Source organism: Plecotus auritus (genome assembly GCF_963455305.1).
Source record: "Plecotus auritus genome assembly, chromosome: X".
Classification (NCBI taxonomy): domain Eukaryota; kingdom Metazoa; phylum Chordata; class Mammalia; order Chiroptera; family Vespertilionidae; genus Plecotus; species Plecotus auritus.
Genome location: NC_137784.1, coordinates 82,839,020 through 82,859,585, shown reverse-complemented (window position 1 = coordinate 82,859,585; position 20,566 = coordinate 82,839,020). Strand labels below are relative to the sequence as shown.

Genomic DNA, 20,566 nt, shown 5'->3' with positions numbered 1-20,566 from the left:
TACAGTTCACTCACACATCCTCTTTCCTTCTTTAACTCTACTCTCTACTGACTCCTTTATAAAGTTCTTCCCTCCCTCCCTCCCTTCTTAAAGCTTCCGTTTGGGGGGCATTAACCCCCAGCCCAGGGCTCAGCCCCAGCCAGATGTTCGCTGCCCTCCCTTCCCAGGCCTCCCCGCCACCGTCCTGCTCACATTCCCTGCTCAGGACACCCAACCCAGTGAGGGTGGCCAAGGCCCGCACAGCCCGGGCACTGCTGCTGCCACAAAGCAGGAATGTCTCTGCCCAGAAGGCCTCGGACCATCCACCACTCCGTCCCAGACCTGTGGGCACCTCCCCACCAACGGCCCGTGCTATGGGCCACCACCCTCCCTGCCCCTCACCGGGCACACCTACTCCCCTGCTCCCACATGCAGCCCTGCATTTCCTTCCCTTTTCCATTCCTGTGTCTTTTTCTTGTTCCCTTTCTGTATTTCTGTTTCTCCTCTCAGCCTGTCTGCATGCAGGCCTGCCTTCCTCTCCCTCTCCTTTCTTATCCCCTCCTATTGTATCCTATCCTACCCCAGGCCTTGCAGCTGCCTGAAAAGAGGGCGGGGACGCAGCCTGCTGATCCGGTCATGACATGACACTGTAACGGATAATTTGTATATTTCTCTATTATTAGTATAGATGGCTAAAACGAATCTCGGTAGACAGTAATTGTTATATCTGGTTATCAGAAAATCATAAGTTACCCAGTTCAAACAAAATAAAATAATGAAAATTTATGGCATCTAAATTTAGAAAGTTAGTGCATAAAAAGTAATATTAAAACTAAAATATTGCATAAAAGATAAATAGTGCGCCGAAACCGGTTTGGCTCAGTGGATAGAGCGTCGGCCTGCGGACTGAAGGGTCCCGGGTTCGATTCCGGTCAAGGGCATGTACCTTGGCTGCGGGCACATCCCCAGTGGGGGGTGTGCAGGAGGCAGCTGATCGATGTTTCTCTCTCATCGATGTTTCTAGCTTTCTATCCCTCTCCCTTCCTTTCTGTAAAAATATCAATAAAAAATATATATATTAAAAAAAAAGATAAATAGTGCATAAAAGATAATATTAATGTTTTAAAAAGTCCAAATTAGAAGCAAGATAAAACAACACCGCTTGCACAGTATTAGGCACCATATAGGTGTTAATAAATACAGGTTACTTGTTAAGTTATACATACATATATAAATAAAAAACAATTGCTTAAAATAGAACAATTTTCTAGAGGCATTAAACACTTGAGTTATGCAGCAATTGTCATCTGGGGTAGTAAGTAAATTATGCAAGTTCTAACTCAGAGCCAACAACATTAAAACTAAATTCATCATTCCAGCATATACTACTTGAATATGAGATACTTCATGTCTTTCAAAATAATTTTGATAAATATGAATGGAAAACCACATTAATTTTAACTCAAACTGTAATTCAATGGGTTATTTCACTATTATTTAAAAGGATGAGGTCGGTTCAGATCCAAGATGGCGGCGTAGGTAAACACCTAAACTGCTGCCTCGCACAACAATTTCAAAACTACAACTAAAAGACAAAACGTCTATCACCCAGAACCATGGGAAAGCTGGCTGAGTGGAAGTTCTACAACTAGAAGGAAAGAGGAAACAGCATTGAGGGGTGCACAAGCGCAGAAAAGCTGAGGTATGGAGACGCGCTAATCGGGCTGGCAATGGGTGACTGGGAGCGCTGCTGTTTTCAACCCGAAGGGAGATAAGCTCCCGATTACTCCGAACTCGTTTCTGGGGAGACGCGGGGGACCCAAACTCCTACGGGGAGAAGCTGGACTGTCTGCCGTGGGGTCGGAAAGTGAGGGAGGCTTGCTTGCAGGGCTGTGCGCGCAGGAACGATTGTTTATTGTGCTGGGGCACAGGACGCGGGGACACGGTGGGAGATGCAGAGCCGCAGAGCCGAAGAGCTGCAGAGCCTGCTTACTGGCAGCCATCACTGTTTGCCACGCCCTAGCCTAGTCACGCCCTGAGACCCCGCCCTGCACAATCTACGAACCCACCCAAGCTCCAAGCAGCGGCTTTAGCATATGAATGGCCTGCCCTATCGCAGCTTAACCTAGCAAACTTGCAGCCTGGGTCAGACAGCTCCAAAACTTCCAAACCCCAAGCAAAGAGGAGAAAACTGTAGTTCTTGCTGTAGCTCCTGCTGGGTGGCCTCAGACAGTAGCTGACCTGCACCCCATTGGAGATCCAGAAGCCAGTGTACCTAGTGGTCAGTGTGAGACACCAGATTTCAACTCCTCACATCCATAAGTAAAACATTCAAGAGGCAGACTCAGTGAGCACCAAAGCCCCACTGAAACAAGTCCTGCACCATAAGCGTGTCTCCAGCGCAGCAGTTCTTTCATTATAGACACAGCGGGTCCTCACAGCCAATTGGCCTGGCGGTCAATTCCTCCCAGTGCACCAACAGCAATCAAGGCTTAACTACACCAAGACTTTGCACTCAGCCCACAAAGGGGTGTACCAAAGGCGTCCACCTCAGGTGATTGGGGAGGCTGAGCTACTGGCCCCTACAGGTCACCTACCACACAAAGCCACTCCATCAACACAAGAAAGCAGCAAAATGGGGAGACAAAGAAACATGTCACGAATGAGAGATATGGAGGAAAGCAAACTAATGGACGACATAGAGTTCAGAACCACATTTATAAGGTTACTCAAGAATCTTCTAAAAACCGCCGAGAAACTTGATGAGACCTCCGAGGAGCTTAGTGAGACCTTCAAGGACCTTAATGAGAATGCTAAAAAAATGGAAAAGGACCAGTCAGAAATTAAGCATACACTGTCTGAAATAAAGAATATACAGAAACTCAACTGTAGATCAATGTACCCCAAGAATCAAACCAAAGATCTGAAATATGAGGAAACAAAAAACACCCAACCAGAAAAACAAAAAGAAAAAAGAATCCAAAAATATGAAGATCGTGTAAGGAGCCTCTGGGACAACTTTAAGCGTACCAACATCCGAATTTTTGGGGTGCCAGAAGAAGAGAAAGAGCAAAATATTGAAAACCTATTAGAAGAAATAATGACAGAAAACTTCCCCTACCTGGTGAAAGAAATAGACTTACAAGTTCAGGAAGCACACAGAACCCCATACAAGAGGAATCCAAAGAGGACCACACCAAGACACATCATAATTAAAATGCCAAGGGCAAAAGACAAAGAGAGAATCTTGAAAGCAGCAAGAGAAAAACGGTTAGTTACCTACAAGGGAGCACCCATACGACTGTCAGCTGATTTCTCGGCAGAAACTATGCAGGCCAGAAGGGAGTGGCAAGAAATATTCAAAGTGATGAACAGCAAGAACCAACAACCAAGATTACTCTACCCAGCAAAGCTATCATTCAGATTTGAAGGTCAGATAAAGAGCTTCACAGACAAGAAAAAGCTAAAGGAGTTCATCACCACCAAACCAGGATTACATGAAATGCTGAAGGGTGTTCTTTAAGAAGAGGAAGAAGAAGAAAAAGGTAAAGATAAAAATTATGAACAACAAAATGACATCAAATACATACCTACCAACAAGTGAATCTAAAAATCAAGTGAATAAAAAATCTGAAGAACATAATGGACTGGTGAATATAATAGAATCAGGGACATAGAAAGGGAGTGGACTGACAATTCTCAGGGGGGAGGGGGTGTGAGGGGTGCAGGAAGAGACTGGACAAAAAGCTTACACCTATGGATGAAGACAGTGGCAGGGGGTAAGGGCATGGGGTGGGGTGGGGAATCAGGTGGAGGGGAGCTATGGGGGAAAAAAAGAGGAACACCTGTAATAATATGAACAATAAAGATTTATTTAAAAAAAAATAAAAGGATGAGGTCTATTCATATCAATGAAAAGAAGTTCCGGATATATTATTTTAAGGAGGGGAAGCAAATTATAGAATAACTAGAGGTCCGGTGCACAAAATTTGTGCACGGGGGGGGGGGGAGTTGTCCCTCAGCCCAGCCTGCACCCTCTCCAATCTGGGATCCCTCTCAAAATCCAGGACTGCTGGCTCCCAACTGCTCACCTGCCTGCCTTCCTGATTGCCCCTAACCACTTCTGCCTGCCAGCCTGATCACCCACTAACCACTCCCCTGCCAGCCTGATTGATGCCTAACTGCTCCCCTGCCAGCCTGTTTTCCCCTAACTGCCCTCTCCTGCAGGCCTGGTCACCCCTAACTGCCCTCCCCTGCATGCCTGGTCCCCCCCAACTGCCCTCCCCTGCATGCCTGGTCCCCCCCAACTGCTCTCCCCTACAGGGCTGGGTCCCCCCCAACTGCCCTCCCCTGCAGGCCTGGTCCTCCCAAACTGCTCTCCCCTGCAGGCCTGGGTCCCTCCAACTGCCTTTCCCTGCAAGCCTGGTCACCCCCAACTTCCCTCCTCTGCCAGCCTGGTCACCCCTAACTGCCCTCCCCTGCTGGCCTGATCGCCCCCAACTGCCCTCCCTTGCAGGCCTGGTCCCTCCCAACTGCCCTCCCATGCTGGCCATCGTGTGGTGGCCATCTTGTGTCCACATGGGGGCAGGATCTTTGACCACATGGGGGCAGCCATCTTGTGTGTTGGAGTGATGGTCAATCTGCATATTACTCTTTTATTAGATAGGATAGAGGCCTGGTGCATGGGTGGGGGCCAGCTGGTTTGCCCTGAAGGGTGTCCCGGATCAGGGTGGGGGTTCCCTTGGGGTGTGGGGCGGCCTGGGTTAGGGGCCTGTGGTGGTTTGCAGGCCAGCCACGCCCCTTCGAGACCCAAGCAGAGGCCCTGGTATCTGGGGTTTATTTATCTTCTACAATTGAAACTTTGTAGCCTGGAGCAGAGCCAAGCCTTCTGCTTGCTCAGTGGTGGCAGCCATTTCTGTTGGGATTTATGTATCTTCTATAATTGAAACTTTGTAGCCTTAAGCAGAGGCCTGGGCCGGCCAGGGTGTGCGGAAAGCTTGGCTTCCTCCATCACCGGGGGCAACCCTAGCCTCCTGCTCTTTCCAGCTCCGTGGCTGCCGCCATTTCTGTTTGGGTTTATGTATCTTTTATCATTGAAACTTTGTAGCCTTGAGTGGAGGCCTAGGCCAGCAAGGGCAGTCGGAAAGCTTGTCTTCCTCCATTGCCGGGGAAACCCAAGCCTCCCTCCTGCTCTCTGTGGCCGTAGCCATCTTGGTTGGGTTTATTTGCATATTCGCTCCTGATTGGCTGGTGGGCGTGGCTGGTGGGTGTAGCAGCGTTATGGTTAATTTGCATATTACTCTTTTATTAGATAGGATATGTGATAGCAAACCAAATACATATAGAGGCAAATAGTTTCCAGACATATACTTCTGATGCAGAAACTAATTATTAATATTTATCTAGTGCTTTATATTTTACAAAGTGCTTTCACATAATATATTGCTCATTCCTTATAAGTGCTCTCTGAAAAAACAGAGGTCCTGAGTGATTATGACTTGTCTAAGGGTTCCTGTACTCTCCTTCTAAACACTATATTCTCCAATGACTCCACAAACCTGCCTCTTCATAAAAAAAAATACCCCTTGCCCTAGCCAGTTGGGCTCAGTGGTTAGAGTGTCAGCCTGCGGACTGAAGGGTCCAGGCTTGATTCTGATCAAGGGCACATACCTGGTTTGGGGGCTTGATCCCCTGTGTGGGGCGTGCAGGAGGCAGCCAATCAATGATTCTCTCTCATCATTGATGTTTCTATCTCTCTCTCCCTCTCCCTTCCTCTCTGAAATCAATAAAGATATATTTAAAAACATAAAACAACAAAACAAAAAACAATGCTCTTTATAAATTGTTTAAAAATAATACATTTAATAATTTCAGACCTAAAAGTAGACTACTCATACAGAAATTTAGAGTTAGATTAACCCTGCACATATAAATCTCTACATTTCTAAAAGCACTCCATGGCAAATCCTACTGGGATCTCAAGAAATAATTTTCAAACGTAACTTCAATTGCTTCTTAGGGCTAAATTTCATGCAGAGAACACTATTTGTGAAATGCATATAAATAAACAAAAAATATCAATAATTACCCCCCCTCCAAAAAAACACATCACATAATACAGAACGGTTAATTTTTAATGCTAATCAATGCTACCATTCTTTGGTCAAATAATATTTTAAAAAGTAAGTATTAATTAAGGTTTGAATACCTTTTGGTGATTTGTCGAGGATCATCAAGAATTGGGTCATTATCAAATGTTTCCTTATCAAAAAGTCTCTTTACAGCATAGTTGGCTAGCTGTTCCATAAGAAGATATGTTTGGTTAATATGCAAAAACATTGAAAAGTAGTGACTATCCCCTTGGGAACACACATGAATACTCTCTGTCAGTATGACATTTGAAGTCTTTTCAAGTTTTGAGACCGCATCCCAGGAGATAATGAGTTTTACTGTAAATAAGAGTTATAAGTAGATCAGATTAAATTTGTAAATGCTGATTAATGTTTATCAATCAGGTCTTTCAAAAGAATAGTAACATACTTGAAAAATGCTACGAACAATTAAAATATTTGAGTCCAACATTGGTTATAATTTTGAATCATAACCACAAAAATACAATAATCGGTGAGTCTAGGAATAGATATAAATTATTCTGTTACTTTACATAATTACATAGTGGTACTATGGCTACTATATTTATATTGTATGTTTAAAACAAGGATTAAAGCATAGATTGAGGAAAGTAGGTAGTTTAGAAAAATGGAAGAAAAGGATTTATATGCTAGATCACCATAATTTCATATTCATTCACTTCCCACAATATGCAAGGCATTATGCAAACAGTCTATATACACTTCTTATGGTTCCTATGTTAAATAACCAGCCTTAAAAGGATTCTTTCTATAGATGAAGTGAACTTGTTTTATTTTTAGAGAGAGGGGAAGAAAGAGGGAGAAGGGGGAAGGGGGAAGAGAGAGAGAGAGATCATTGATCAGTTGCCTCCTGCAAACACCCCCACCGGAGATTGAACCCCCAACATAGGAATGTGCCCTGACTGGGAATCGAACTAGCAACTTTTCAGTTGCACTGGACAATGCTCCAACCAACTGACCCACCCTGGCCAGGGGTAGATCAACTGAACTTTTAATGTATAGTTTAATTAACCTTAATATCAATCCTATTACTTTATATACAACCTAACGCCACTACAGAGTTGATAAGTCAGTCAGAACGTTCAAAGTCATGGCAAGCAATAGAAACCACTTACTTTCTGATCCCAACAAAAAAGAATAGAAGCTCAGGAAGTTGGTGCTAAGATAAAGCCAGCCCTGACAAGGAACCCGTCCTTTCCAATAACTGCATGAGTAATAGGTCACTAATTTCTCCTGCTCTGGTAAACCAAAACATTTTTCAAATTTCAAGAGAGTTTCTCGAAATTTCTCAGGATCATCTTCTTTTGCAAAAGAATGTTTTCCCTCTTCAGCAATTAATCCCTAAGGGAGACAAAATATTTTCTGAAAATTAATCATTACCTACCAACAAAAATTTCATAAACAGTTCATTGAACACAACTGTGTATATCTACACAGGTACATATATCATATGTATATGTATGCATATTACATACTTAGGACAGAGGTGAGATTTTCTTTAATTTTGTCATTAGGCTTTTTCTAATGCCTCACAAAGAATTACCACAAATACAGGTGCTAAATATTGTTTTGATTGAGTGAAGTGTTCACTCAAACTCCAAACTCAAAAGATATTAAAATGAAAATATCCCTAAGAGCACTCACAAGGGCACAAAAAACTAACCACTGACTTTGCAATTTTTCTTTAGCACTGATTCTGACATTCATATGTGTGCTTCTGCCAATCCTGAAAGGTGCCAATACAACATTGACCTTCCATGCAGCCTTTAATCCTTAAATAAGAGGGTCAAAATTTTTGTATTCCATCTACAAATTGTATCCAGGCCACTTACTCTTATCTTTCCTTGTACAAAATTAGTAATATCTTCACTTGAGTCAAACACAGATAAGGTCTTCATGATATTTTGTTCCAACCAATCCCAATGCTTCATTATTTCTTCTCTGTTGGCTCCTGATTAATAATGGAAGATAATAAAAGACACAAGAAAAACTCCACAACAAAACTGCTCAATATTTACAAGCTTAGTTAAAAAGAAATAAAATTATATATGCTCTTTTCAAAAATGATATTCATAAAAAATGTATTATATTTATTCTCTACTTCATCTCTACATGTGGGCATGAACACTATCTATAATAATAAAATCATAATATGCTAATTAGACCAGACATCCTTCCGGACGACCTTACCATGCACGTGACAACCTTAAACACACTGTATGAATGTAGATTTCAATTGTGGCAATTCAACTTATTTCAGAAGGTATGAAGCCTTTGCTCAGAGCCACCCTTAAATTAAAAGGCCTGTCACTTAAAAGAAATTTCATGGAAGAGGTTAGAAACCCTGTAGCAAGATTAAATCCATGTTACCTGCTGAATCAGGGTTAGGTGGCTTTTTTGGGGTTAGCTTAAATAAATTAAATCTGGGTTGCTTTGGCCTGAAGAACATTGCAATATCAATTTCTGCATATAACCCATTATCTTTAAGATCTCTCAAGCACTGTAGATTATACAAATCTCAATCAAAAGAAATACCTTGACTTCTTAGTATATTTTATAATATATAGAAAGTGACACTTAAAAATTTATTGAACCTGCAAAACTGCCTAATCAGTTAGAATCGTATTCATGCTATTAAAGTAACCATACCAATAAATAAATAAATAAATAAATAAATAAATAAATAAATAAATAAAGTATCCATACCAAGTGCAATATCTTTCTTTAATGAACCACAAATAAAATTCACGGGAAAATTTTAAGGCCTTTATTTTGGTCCTTTATATATAAGGAAACTTCATTAGTAGGTAACTACTATATTTCTGCATCAGTGCAATTTTTATATAATCATTCTTTTAAAAAATAAGAGTAGAAAGGACATTTTTTCTACATAATTTCAACCAACCAAGTTTAGAGTTGAGCTTACAGACATCTCATAATATCAGCAGGTGTAGTGTCTTCTTCATTTAATTTAAATGATGTTTAAAATGAGAAAATGCTCACCTCCTACACTAAAGGAAATTTAGAGGGAGGTGTAAAATACATGGCTTCCTCCATTGCCAGAGAAACCCAAGCCTCCTGCTTGCTCTGTGGCCACAGCCATCTTGGTTGGATTAATTTGCATACTCACTCCTGATTGGCTGGTAGGCGTGGCTTGTGGGTGTAGCAGAGGTACAGTCAATTTGCATATTACTATTTTATTAGATAGGATATATATATATACATATATATATATATATATGTATGCATGTATATATATGTATGTATATATATGTATGTATATATATAGGTCGTGTTTGCCTATTCATTCAGCTACCCTATATATTTTGACTAGAGCATTTAATCCAGTAACATTTAAGGTTATTATTGATAGGTATTTATTGCCATTTTTATGTACTTTATGCCTATGATCCTCTCTCTCCTTTTCTTCTTCTTAAAGGAGTCCCTTTAACATTTCTTGCATTGCTCGTTTGGTGGTAAAGTACTCCTTTAACCTCTTCTTTTTTTTTTTTGGTCTGGAAAGCTCTTTATTTCACCTTCAATTTTAAATGAGAGCTTTGCTGGATACAGTAGTCTTGTATTTAGGCCCTTGCTTTTCACTACTTTGAATACTTCATGCCACTCCCTTCTGGCTTGAAGTGTTTCTATTGAGATGTCAGCTGACATTCTAATGGGAAATCCTTTGTAGGTAATTTTCTGTCTCTTTCTTGATGCCTTAAAGATTCTTTGTCTTTAACGGTGGCCATTTTAATTAATATATGTCTAGAAGTGGGTTTCTTTGGGTTCATGGTGATTGGGACTCTCTGTGCCTCCTGAACTTGTGTGACATTTTCCTTCACCAGGTTGGGGAAGTTTTCTGTCATTATTTCTTTAAATAGGTTCTCTGGTTCTTGCTCACCTTCTTCCCCTTCTGGTATCCCTATAATGTTGATGTTGTTCCATTTCACGTCTATCTTCCTGCTTTTTAATTGTGGTGTTTGTTTTTTTTCTATTTGCTGCTCTAATTGAGTATTTATTTCTACCTCATCTCCAATTTGCTGATTTGATCCTCTGCTTCATCCAATCTACTTTTAATTCCTTCCAGCATGTTCTTGATGTCAGATATGTTATTCTTCATTTCTGTCTGGTCCCAGTTCATGGTTTCTATTTCCTTTTTCATGTTGCTATAGTTTGGCATGGTCTCTGAGCCAGAGCCATGCCCTGGGAGTGGCTGTGGCAGTAGCAGGGGCTCTTTAGCCAGATGAGCTTGAACCACCAGCCCCCTACCCCGAGACTCCCATGCAGTCCATTGGACTGTCTCTCTCTCTCTCTCTCACACACACACACACACCCACACACATGCACACACTTCCACACACTCTCGCTCTCACTCCCTCACTCTGGTCTTGCCAGCCACCATGTTGGAATCCCCTAGTGAGTCTGATCAATGTTTCACAAACTGTAATAATCTGTAATCTTTCTTAAATAAATAATTAGATGTCTTCCTATTCTTTCTAAGTAGAATCTGAGAAATTTAACTCTTTTCTAAATCAAAACAACTGGGAAATATAAATATAGTTATTCAATTTATTCATGTCCTTATTTATTTGACGTATATGTTTTAAAAATCATACTTACCACATGCAATTGACAGGTAAACTTGAGAATCTGGTGTCTGGTGTAGAATACGAAATGGAGCTACTTTAGCAGTAGAGTCTAAGACTGAATCAAGAGTCCCAACCAGAAGCCCTGTTGTAATAAAGAAACTGATGAAATAAGGATTTTTCAAGAGATGAAATCAATAGTACTTCAAATTACAAAAAACAATCGATTTACTTTTTAAAATTTCTAGCCCAAAGTTTCCTTATAAGAGACCTTTCATAAAGAAAAAAATATATTCTGGACAAAGAAATTCTAGTGTTCCAATGTGAATAGTGTTTGAGAAAATGATCTTTCAATAAAATGTCAGGTTTAATTGTCCAAATCTCAAGATATATTTGCAATATATATAACAGGTTGTATATATAACAGGTAAGAATGTAACCAATGGACACAAGACACTAGGGGGTGAGGGCATGTATGGGAGTGGGGTGGGAGGACAATGGGAAGATATGTACACATGTAATACCTTAATAAAAAAATGGGGAAAAAAAGAAAGTGTTCAAGAAAGTAAAAAAAAAAAAATTAATTAAATTAAATTAAAAATTAAAAAAAAAAATAATGTAGATTCTGGTACCAGAGACTACCTGGGTTTGAGTCCTGGCTCTGCTCTGTCACTTACTTATGTCAACTTGAACCATTTGTACCTAACCTTTTCTTCATGCCCGTTTGCAAAATAAGGGGATTAAAATATAATCAACCACAAAGTGTTGTTGTAAAGATAAAGTTAGTTATTATTACATATAAAACACTTAGAACAATGCTTACCATGTAGTAAAATACTCAATGTTAGGTAATACTAATATTATATAAGAAAATTTTAGTTATTTAAACAAGATAAAACCTTGATTAATTAAAATGCTGAGGTAAAAGTATTTTTTAAAACAATTCTTATTTCTTCATTTGGAATTCAAGGCTTTTGATCAGTTAGTTCCAATTTAATGACCTGATTATATTTCCTACTCCTCCTTCGAACAAAGTTTTCAGTTTTCTTAAACAACCAACTAATTTCTCCCTTGGGGTCTTTGTTAAGCAATTCTCTTTTTACTTAGAAATGCTAACGCAAGTCTTCTAGCCCAGCTAATCCAAATTCTATATTTTCTTCAAGACCCGCTTCCCCCATGAAATCTTCACTGGCAACCCCAAGCACTAATGACTTCCCTTTTCTTGGATTACTTATAGCACATAAAGTCTATAAAACACAACCTATCATGCTAATAATTAGGCTAGTTATTACAACTATTTGTTAAGTGCTTGAGGTATATTAATCTTATATCTTTATCTAGATCATTAGTTTGCTGAGGATAATAACCACATCTTGTACCTCTGGGTTTCCATCTTTAATTTTCAACATATTTCTGGACACAATAGGAGCTAAACTGTTGACTTCATTGTATCAATGGGATGGCTGAAATACATAAATCTACCTTCCTTTTTGGAAATTTTGATTGGTTGAGTGTTGGTTTTGCTTTATGAGGCATTTATCTTTAATTTAGATTACAGATGTTTTAGAAAAACATTAATTATAAAGCAGGCTTTTAGCTATTTTCCTATTTTTACCCACTTAAAAGGAGTTAAGATTTCAAGCAAGCTTTGAATGAGAATATGTATAGGTTGGCAGATGTGAGGTAGGAATTTATAAACTTAGAGGGATGCAAATTAGAATAGTAGGAGATAGAACAGAGAGATAAAGAGAAATTTGGCTTAACTGAAAGGAAAAGGTGGGAGTGTAGATGTAGAAATTGGTAGAAAATAAAAACAGAGGTCACAAAAGCAGCATAATATCAATTAGCAACCTGACAGAGGGTTGCTAATCACTTGACAAAACTGTCAAAATAAAGGCATTATAATTGCAAACAAAACCATTTATTAAACACAGCCCTATTTGAGTTTCTAGATTTGCCTCCCAAGAATTTAAATTATAAAAAAGATTTCAAAAAAGTATTTTCAAATTTGCAAGGAAAATAATTTATTTCACCTTTACCACACTTTCAATAAAATTAGCTCAAACCCAATTTCCTTATTTATATACACTAGAAAAAAGTAGTATTAGAAAAATGGGAGAAAGAACAAAGAGGTAAAGAAAAGTTTGACTCAGTTGAAAGATAACAGTGGGAGTGTGGATGTGTGAGGGGGCAGAGAGGAAAGGAGAGGCCACAGATAATCCGTTCCTGAGTAACATTATAACAATTAGTTCTCTCATAGAATGTTTTGAGACTGTGTACAAAGTGGTCAAAATCACTGGCAAGAAAGGTCATTTCTTTCTGCAGCAGAAATGTTTACAAGATAAGTACCTTGCACTATGTAGAAAGGAAATTGCTCAGTTTCTGTAAGTGCATTAAATCAGGCAGTTTGTATAAAACTATGCAACAGATAATTTGGAAGCTAGTTCTAAATACATTTGCAGTCACTTGGGGGAACTCTTCCCGCTCATTAAGCTAAAATCATCAAGTTTCAGGAAGTCATTCAGGAATTAATATGTGCCAGTGTCTGGGTTTTAAAAGTACAAGGCAACAAGCTGACAACTTTGGGTTGCTTTTCCACATACATAGAGGTTTATCATCTGACAGCATGAACATCCAAGGTCATGAGTCAGCCTACACATGGGAAGTCCTTTAGCCATAGTAAATTGGGAAGAAAATAGATACTATCTTTCAGCTGCATGAAAAAACAACAGATTTAAAAATTATAATATCACGAAATTCATATCGTCATTTGAATATCTATAACTGAGTAAGGTACCAATGTTCTAGAGCAGCCGTGGGCAAACTACGGCCCGCGGGCCGGATCCGGCCCATTCGGCTGTTCTATCCGGCCCGCGGAGCTGAAAGAGCGGAGGGTTCTCTTGCTCTCCCCTCCACTCCTTTACTTTGAATTTATATTAGTTCACACAAACACTCCATCCATGCTTTTGTTCCGGCCCTCCGGTCCAGTTTAAGAACCCATTGTGGCCCTTGAGTCAAAAGTTTGCCCACCCCTGTTCTAGAGCCTGGTAAAGCTCTTTGGGGTTTTGGTAGCATCCTGCCATACAAGTAATACCAAACTTTTAAAAGAAATTCACCACCATAATTGATGTTAAATACTTTTTTATTAAATGGCATAGCAAAATAACAAAAGAAGCAAGGTTCCATAATTTAAGAAAATAGGCAATTTACAGGTGATGATTATTGTTTATGAACCCATTCTTTGTTTTATTTATTTATTTATTTATTTACTTATTTATTTACTAGAGGCCTGGTGCATGAAAATTCATGCACTGGAGGGGGGTCCCTCAGCCCAGCCTGCTCCCTCTCACAGTCCAGGAGCCCTCAGGGGCGGGAGGCAACCCAGCGATCAGGGGAAGGCGATGCCCCATCACACCTCTGCTGCTGCCACTGTTGGCAGCGCAAGCCTCAGTCGGCCCTGGTTACCTGAGCCTCGGGCGGCCAGGGGCTGTGGGCGCCGCCATATTTGAGGGTGGGACAGTCAATTAGCATATTCCCTCCTTATTGGCTGTGGGAGCCTCCATCTTTAAGGGCGGGGCAGTCAATTAGCATATTCCCTCCTTATTGGCTGTGGGCACCACCATCTTTGAGGGCAGGGCAGTCAATTGGCATATTCCCTCCTTATTGGCTGTGGGCGCCGCCATCTTTGAGGGCGGGGCAGTCAATTAGCATATTCCCTCTTTATTAGATAGGATTTATTTTAATCTAACGTTTTATTTTGAAACACTTTCAAACTCACATAAAACTTGGAAGAAGAGTACAAAGAGCCATTTGTTTAGGAGAACAGCAATGACCTAAAGAAGGAGGAATAGACAAGTAGACCTTGTGCCCCCAACTAAATCAACTAGATTGTCCTTGGACATGAGGGTCCCCAGGATGCCCCCTCGTCCTCTACATTGTCAGCTCTTGCTGGCTGGGCCCACACCTGCCTCATGGAGGTGGTTGACAAACATCCCCAAAGGCCTGGGTCCATCAATGCTCAGCCCAGGCCCGACACCCTCTGTACAGGTGACAAGGTTGAGAGAGCCCCGAGGAGAATAAAGGTACCCTCCCCCCGCCCTCCCCAGCACTGATCACTGTCTCTGAATGTCTTCATCCCAAAGTCCAGGCTGCAGAAGTCCTGCACTGGCCAAGCTGTGTTTTATTTTAAATTTATTGATTTGAGAGAGAGAGAGAGAGAGAGAGAGAGAGAGAGAGAGAGAGAGAAACACCAATTTGTTGTTCTACTTATTAATACATTCACTGGTTGATTCTTGTATGTGCCCTGACCAGGGATCAAACCCCCAACTTTGGCTTGTTGGGATGATGCTCTAACCAAATGAGCTATCCAGCCAGGTCTCAAACCAAATCTTTTTGGCTGAAGATATAGCACTACTGACTTTACAGATGAAAAATATACTAATAGGTCTTGTAGACCAACCTCCAGCATATTCATCTACACTATAGGATCCCTGATAGCCTAGCTTTGTCCTTTATAACCCCAGAGTTTATTTCTCTTAAGGCAGCCTATTGCATTTCATTAATTGGAAAGCCTTTCTAAAATATGAAAGGATTTATATATATCCACATGGTATAGTCAGGGCTGGCTTCATGGGCTTGGTGATTTGTCCCTAGGACCCCATTGAACCTTGCCTGGTTAAATGCTCTATTGTCACCATCTTGAAATTCTTAATTTTTAAACAAAGAGCCCTGCTTGTTCCTTTTGTACTGAGCCCCACAAATTAGGTTATAGTGGTTATAACTGGGTAGTGGGATAATGTGTAATTTTTATTTTCCTTTTTTATACTTATACATATTGTCTGAAATTTTTACAATAAACATTTTTTTAATCTTTAAGATAGAAAAATAAAGCTACTTCTTACACACTTAAAAAAGGAAGGGCAGCCCTAGCCGGTTTGGCTTAGTGGATAGAGCGTGAGCCTGTGGACTGAAGGGTCCTGGGTTCGATTCCGGTCAAGGGCATATGTCCAGCTTGTGGGCTTGATCCCCCAGTAGGGGGCATGATTCCCTCTCATCATTGATGTTTCTCTCTCTCTCCCTCTCCTTTCCCCTCTGAAATCAATGAAAATATTTTCTTTTAAAAAAGGAAAGGGCACCCTGCCAGCCTGGCTCAGTGGTTGAGCATCGACCTACACACCAGGAGATCACGATTCAATTCCTAGTCAGGGCATATGCCTGGGTTGTGGGCTCAATTCCCAGTGTGGGGCATGTAGGAGGCAGCTGATCAATGATTCTTTCATCATTGATGTTTCTATCTTTCCCTCTCCCTTCTTCTCTGAAATCAATAAAAATGCATATTTTTAAGGAATGTCATTCTTGGGATAAATAAAAGGTTACTTTGCAATTTGGGGGGCGACACAAAATATATTATACTCTATTAAACATGATGGGTCTTTAAATATGATCATAGCTAAATTGTCTCCTCTTGCTTATTCTTTTCTTCTCCTAGGTTAAAATATACCTAGTTCTTTCAACTATTTTATTAAAGGGCCTCTTATTATTTCTACTATTCTCTTAACATATCTGTCAAGGTCTCTTATAAAATGTGTCATTCAAACATGAATACCAGATATGGTCTGAAAAATTGCAGGTTTTTTTTATATTGAGGCTTTGTGGCTCTATTAATATAATCTATTATCATACTAGCTTTTTTTAGCTACTACATCATATTATCATACTAAGCTTATGATCAACTAAGCTGCTTTGATCTTTTTCACAAATATAAGCACCAACCTAGGTATTCTGTCCTATACAGTTAATTTTTTTTTTAAACTAAAAGCAAAGGCAGGGAGCCCAGAGGAGGACTCGGAGAGCAGCAGTGAGGAATCGGACAGTGAGGAGGAGGCGCCAGCTGCTAAGACTGCACTTCAGGTGAAGGCCTCAGGGAAAACCCCGCAGGTAAAGCTGACTCGGCCCCCGCCAAGGCGTCCCCCAGGAAAGGGGCTGTCCCAGCACCCCCTGGGAAGGCAGGGCCTGCAACTGCCCAGGCCAAGGCAGGGAGGCCAGAGGAGGACTCAGAGAGCAGCAGTGAGGAATCGGACAGTGAGAAGGAGGTGCCAGCAGTGGTACTTGTAACCTCAAACCTGGCTCAGGTAAAGCCCTTGGGGAAAAACTCCCAGGGCAGAGCCACCTCAGCCATGGGACCCTCTGGGAAAGGCGCTGTCCCAGCACCCCCTGGGAAGGCAGGGTCTGCAGCCACTTTGGCTCAGGCTCAGAAGCGGGAGGAGGACTCAGAGAGCAGCAGTGAGGAGTCAGACAGTGAGGAGGAGGCATCTGAGGCCACGACTCCAGCCCAGGCAAAACCAGCTATGAAAACTCAGACCAAGGCCTCCCCAAGAAAGGGCACTTCCATTACCCCTGCATCTGCCAAGGACCCCCAGTGCGAGTGGGCACAGCGACTTCGCCAGCCTGCATATCCTCCCCAGCTGTGGCCAGCAGCACCCAGAGGCGGGGGGCAGAGGGGGAGGATTCTTCAAGCAGCAAGGAATCAGAGAGTGAGGAGGAGGCAGCTCCTGCCACAGTAGGGGCACAGGCTAAGTCTGTGGGGAAAAACCTCCCAGTGAAAGCTGCCTCAGGGCAAGGGACCGCCCTGGGACTCCCTGGGAAGGCAAGGCCCATGTTGGCTCAGGTCAAAGCTAAGACACACGAAGACTCAGAGAGCAGTGAGGAAGAATCAGACAGTGACGAGGCTCCCTCAGCTCCAGCACAGGTGAAGGCCTCAGTGAAAACCCCTCAGAGCAAAGCCCACCCCGCTCCCACCAGAGTGGCTTCAACCAAAGGGGCAGCATCAGCTCCCAGGAAAGTGGTCACTGCAGCTGCTCAAGCCAAACAGGGGTCCCCGACCAAAGCAAAGCTGCCAGTGAGAACCCCCCAGAGCAGTGCCATCTCGGTGAGGGGCCAGGTGTCTGTGCCAGCTGTGGGGAAGGCAGTGGCCCCAGCAGCCCAGCCCCCAGGGCCAATCGAGGACGACTCAGAGAGCAGTGAGGAAGAGATGGACATCGAGGGGGAGGCACCCACTCCGGCAAAGCCCTCAGGGAAGACCACCCAGGTCAGAACTGCCTCGGCCCCTTCCAAGGGGTCCCCCAGGAAAGGGGCTGCCCTGCCACCCCCTGAGAAGACAGGACCCAAGGTCACTCAGGCTAGGAAAAAAAAGGCCTCAGAGAGCAGCAGCGAGGAGGAATCGGACAGCGACGGGGAGGCACCATCAGCTGTGACCCCAGCTCAGAAGGAGAGTAACTCCAAAGCTGCCAAAAGTAACACACTGGCCCCAGCAACCCCAAAGAAGAATGCCGAGGGGTCCTCGGAGAGCAGTGACGAGGAGCTTCCGGCAGGCCAGGTGATTGAAACCCCTCTGATTTTTGTCGACCCTAATCGTAGTCCAGTTGGTCAGGCTGCTATCCCTGTAGCCCAACCAGGCTGCAAGTGCCCCGAAGAAGGCCAGGAGCTCCTCGTCCGAGAGCAAGGATGAGGATGTGACCCCCGCCACGCAGTGCTTGACTCCCGCCATTAGAACCAACGCAGTGATCATGCCCACGGCCCACCCAAGGACAGCCCTCGGAGCCAGCCTTGGGGCCAGCAGCAGTGAGGTGTCCAGTTGGGTGACAAAAGGCAAGAAGCAGGAGGCATCTGCCACTCAGGTGACAAAGAGAAACCTGGCTAACCTCCCACTGACCCAGGCTGCCCTGAAGGTCCTTGCCCAGAAAGCCAGTGAGGCCCATCCTCCTGTTGCCAGAACCCTGTCTTCAAGTGGGATTGACGGTGTCCTAGGCTCACTCCCTGTGGCGAGTCCCCAGAGCACCCCCATGAAAGCAGGAGTGACCAACCAGGTCAGAAAGCCCAAGGTTCTTGCAGTCCAGCAGGCCACAGTCCCTCCTTTGGGACGCCCCAAAGCCAAGGCCTCTGGGACCTCAGATGATAGCGACAGCAGCAGCAGCTCTTCAGGGAGTGAGGAGGATGCGAAGAGGCCCCAGGCAGCCCCGTTGGCCCACAGGCTAGGCCCAGCGCCCGTTGGGAATGAGACCTTGGTGAGGAAACCCCTGCAGAGTCCAGCGAGGATGAGGTGGTAGAGCCTTCCCAGTCTCTCCTCTCAGGTCATGTGCCCCCTGGGCTGACTCCAGCCAATTCCCAGGCTGCAAAGGCCACTCCCAAGCCAGACCCCAACCCCTTGGTTTCCTCTGCTTCGGCCACCAAAGATGCCCCGGATGGCAAGCAGAAAGTGGAGCCCCAACAAGCACCAGGCACCACGTCCCCTAAAACAGATGAAGAGAGGCCAGCACCACACCTCAGAAGCCCGGGAAGGGGGCCGGGAGCACCGAAGCCTCGACGCTGGCCCTGCACAGCCCCGGCGGCTCCTGAGTGAGCCCTGGCCCCTGAGTGAGGCCCAGGTCCATGCCTCGGTGGTGAAGTTCCTGGCAGAGCTGCTGGAGCAGGAGAGGAAGAAGGCTGTGGGCACCGCCAAGGAGGGCAGCAAGAAGAGCCACAAGCGGAAGCTGTCGGGAGAGCAGGCAGTGGCCAGGGCCCCCAAGAGCAAGAAGAAGAAGAAGCTGGCGGCCGGGAGAGGCAGGGAGGGTGCTGTTTCCTCAGAAAAGGCCTCCATACTACCCAGGGGAAATCTAAGAGAGACACAGCAAGTGGTGGCAGCAAAGAGAAGGACAAGCCAGAAGGGGAACCAGAGATGGTGATGGTTGAGGGTGGAGGCCAAGCCAACCCAAAGAACAAGGAGAGAAAAATAATCTGACAAGGAAAAAAAGGGAAAAGAAGAAGAAAGTCAAAAAGGCCTCAACCAAAGACCCTGACTCACAAATACAGAAGAAAAAGAAGAAAAAGAAGAAGACAGAGCAGCAGACTGTCTGAGGAGCACAAGATGTCAGAAGAAGATGGCCAGCCGCAGTGTCGGTGCTGGCTCAGCCCACAAGCCCTGCAGAGGTTGGCCCGAGGAGGAGGAGGAGTGTGCCCAGTTCCGAGACCTCCACTCGCTGACCCTGCACCTGACTTCCATCCTGACACAGGACACTTCGTATAGATGTGTACAGTGTGTGTGTGTGTGTATATATATATATATATATATATATATATATATATATATACACATTTTTTTAAGTGACATGTCCCTCCCTCCTCAGACCCAGCATGCCCAGAGGCCTCAGGGCTTTCCACCCCTTTCCCCTGCAGACCCAGTGAGGCCCAGCCTGCCGCTCCTTCCATGGCCCTGGTCCCTGGCTAATACTGAGGGTTTGTCCTCCTTTTGTCAGTTTTTTCCTGTTTTGTGTTTTTGTAAGAACTCAGAAAATAAAAGACTTGAAGGAAAGGTGCAAGTTCCAGTGCACCCCGGGCAAAAAATAAAAAATAAAAATAATAAAATAAAAACCTAAAAGTAGTGCACATTTACCCATGTTAAATTTATCTCATTGATTTCAGCTGAACATTCTAATTTGCCAAGATCTTTCTGAATCTTGATTTTATCTTCTAGAACAGCCTTGGGCAAACTACGGCCTGCGGGCTGGATCCAGCTGTTCTATCTGGTTCTCTTGCTCTCCCCTCCGCTCCTTTACTTTGAATTTATATTAGTTCACACAAACACTCCATCCATGCTTTTGTTCCGGCCCTCCGGTCCAGTTTAAGAACCCATTGTGGCCCTCGAGTCAAAAAGTTTGCCCACCCCTGTTCTAGAATCTCAATCTAAACTGCAAATATAAATAATTTGGAGGAGTTTTTGAAACTACTCAAGCTCAAGTTTTCAAGCTACGGAAGCCCAGAGTTTCTAATTTAATTCATCTGGGGTAGGGATTGGGTATTCTATTTTTCCAACTTTGT

General features: G+C 43.3%; 2 protein-coding genes across 2 annotated transcripts in view; one reads left to right on the top strand and one right to left on the bottom strand.

Annotated features, from left to right (window-relative positions):
* Positions 1-20,566, bottom strand: part of TBC1D8B (TBC1 domain family member 8B) — a 92,948-nt gene that overhangs the window by 64,658 nt on the left and 7,724 nt on the right. The window contains exons 2-5 of the mRNA XM_080653328.1: positions 10,749-10,859; positions 7,964-8,082; positions 7,247-7,472; positions 6,188-6,428 (exon numbers count right to left, since the gene is read on the bottom strand). Of these exons, the coding sequence (XP_080509454.1) occupies positions 6,188-6,428; positions 7,247-7,472; positions 7,964-8,082; positions 10,749-10,859 (697 nt within the window). The remainder of the gene's footprint in view (positions 1-6,187; positions 6,429-7,246; positions 7,473-7,963; positions 8,083-10,748; positions 10,860-20,566) is intronic.
* Positions 13,341-19,606, top strand: LOC308239443 (treacle protein-like; the record flags this gene model as incomplete). The annotated part of the gene is given in 10 exon segments (XM_080652260.1): positions 13,341-13,353; positions 16,533-16,658; positions 16,661-17,122; positions 17,125-18,164; positions 18,166-18,775; positions 18,778-19,011; positions 19,014-19,091; positions 19,094-19,342; positions 19,345-19,470; positions 19,473-19,606. Coding segments are annotated over 10 exon segments (3,072 nt in total).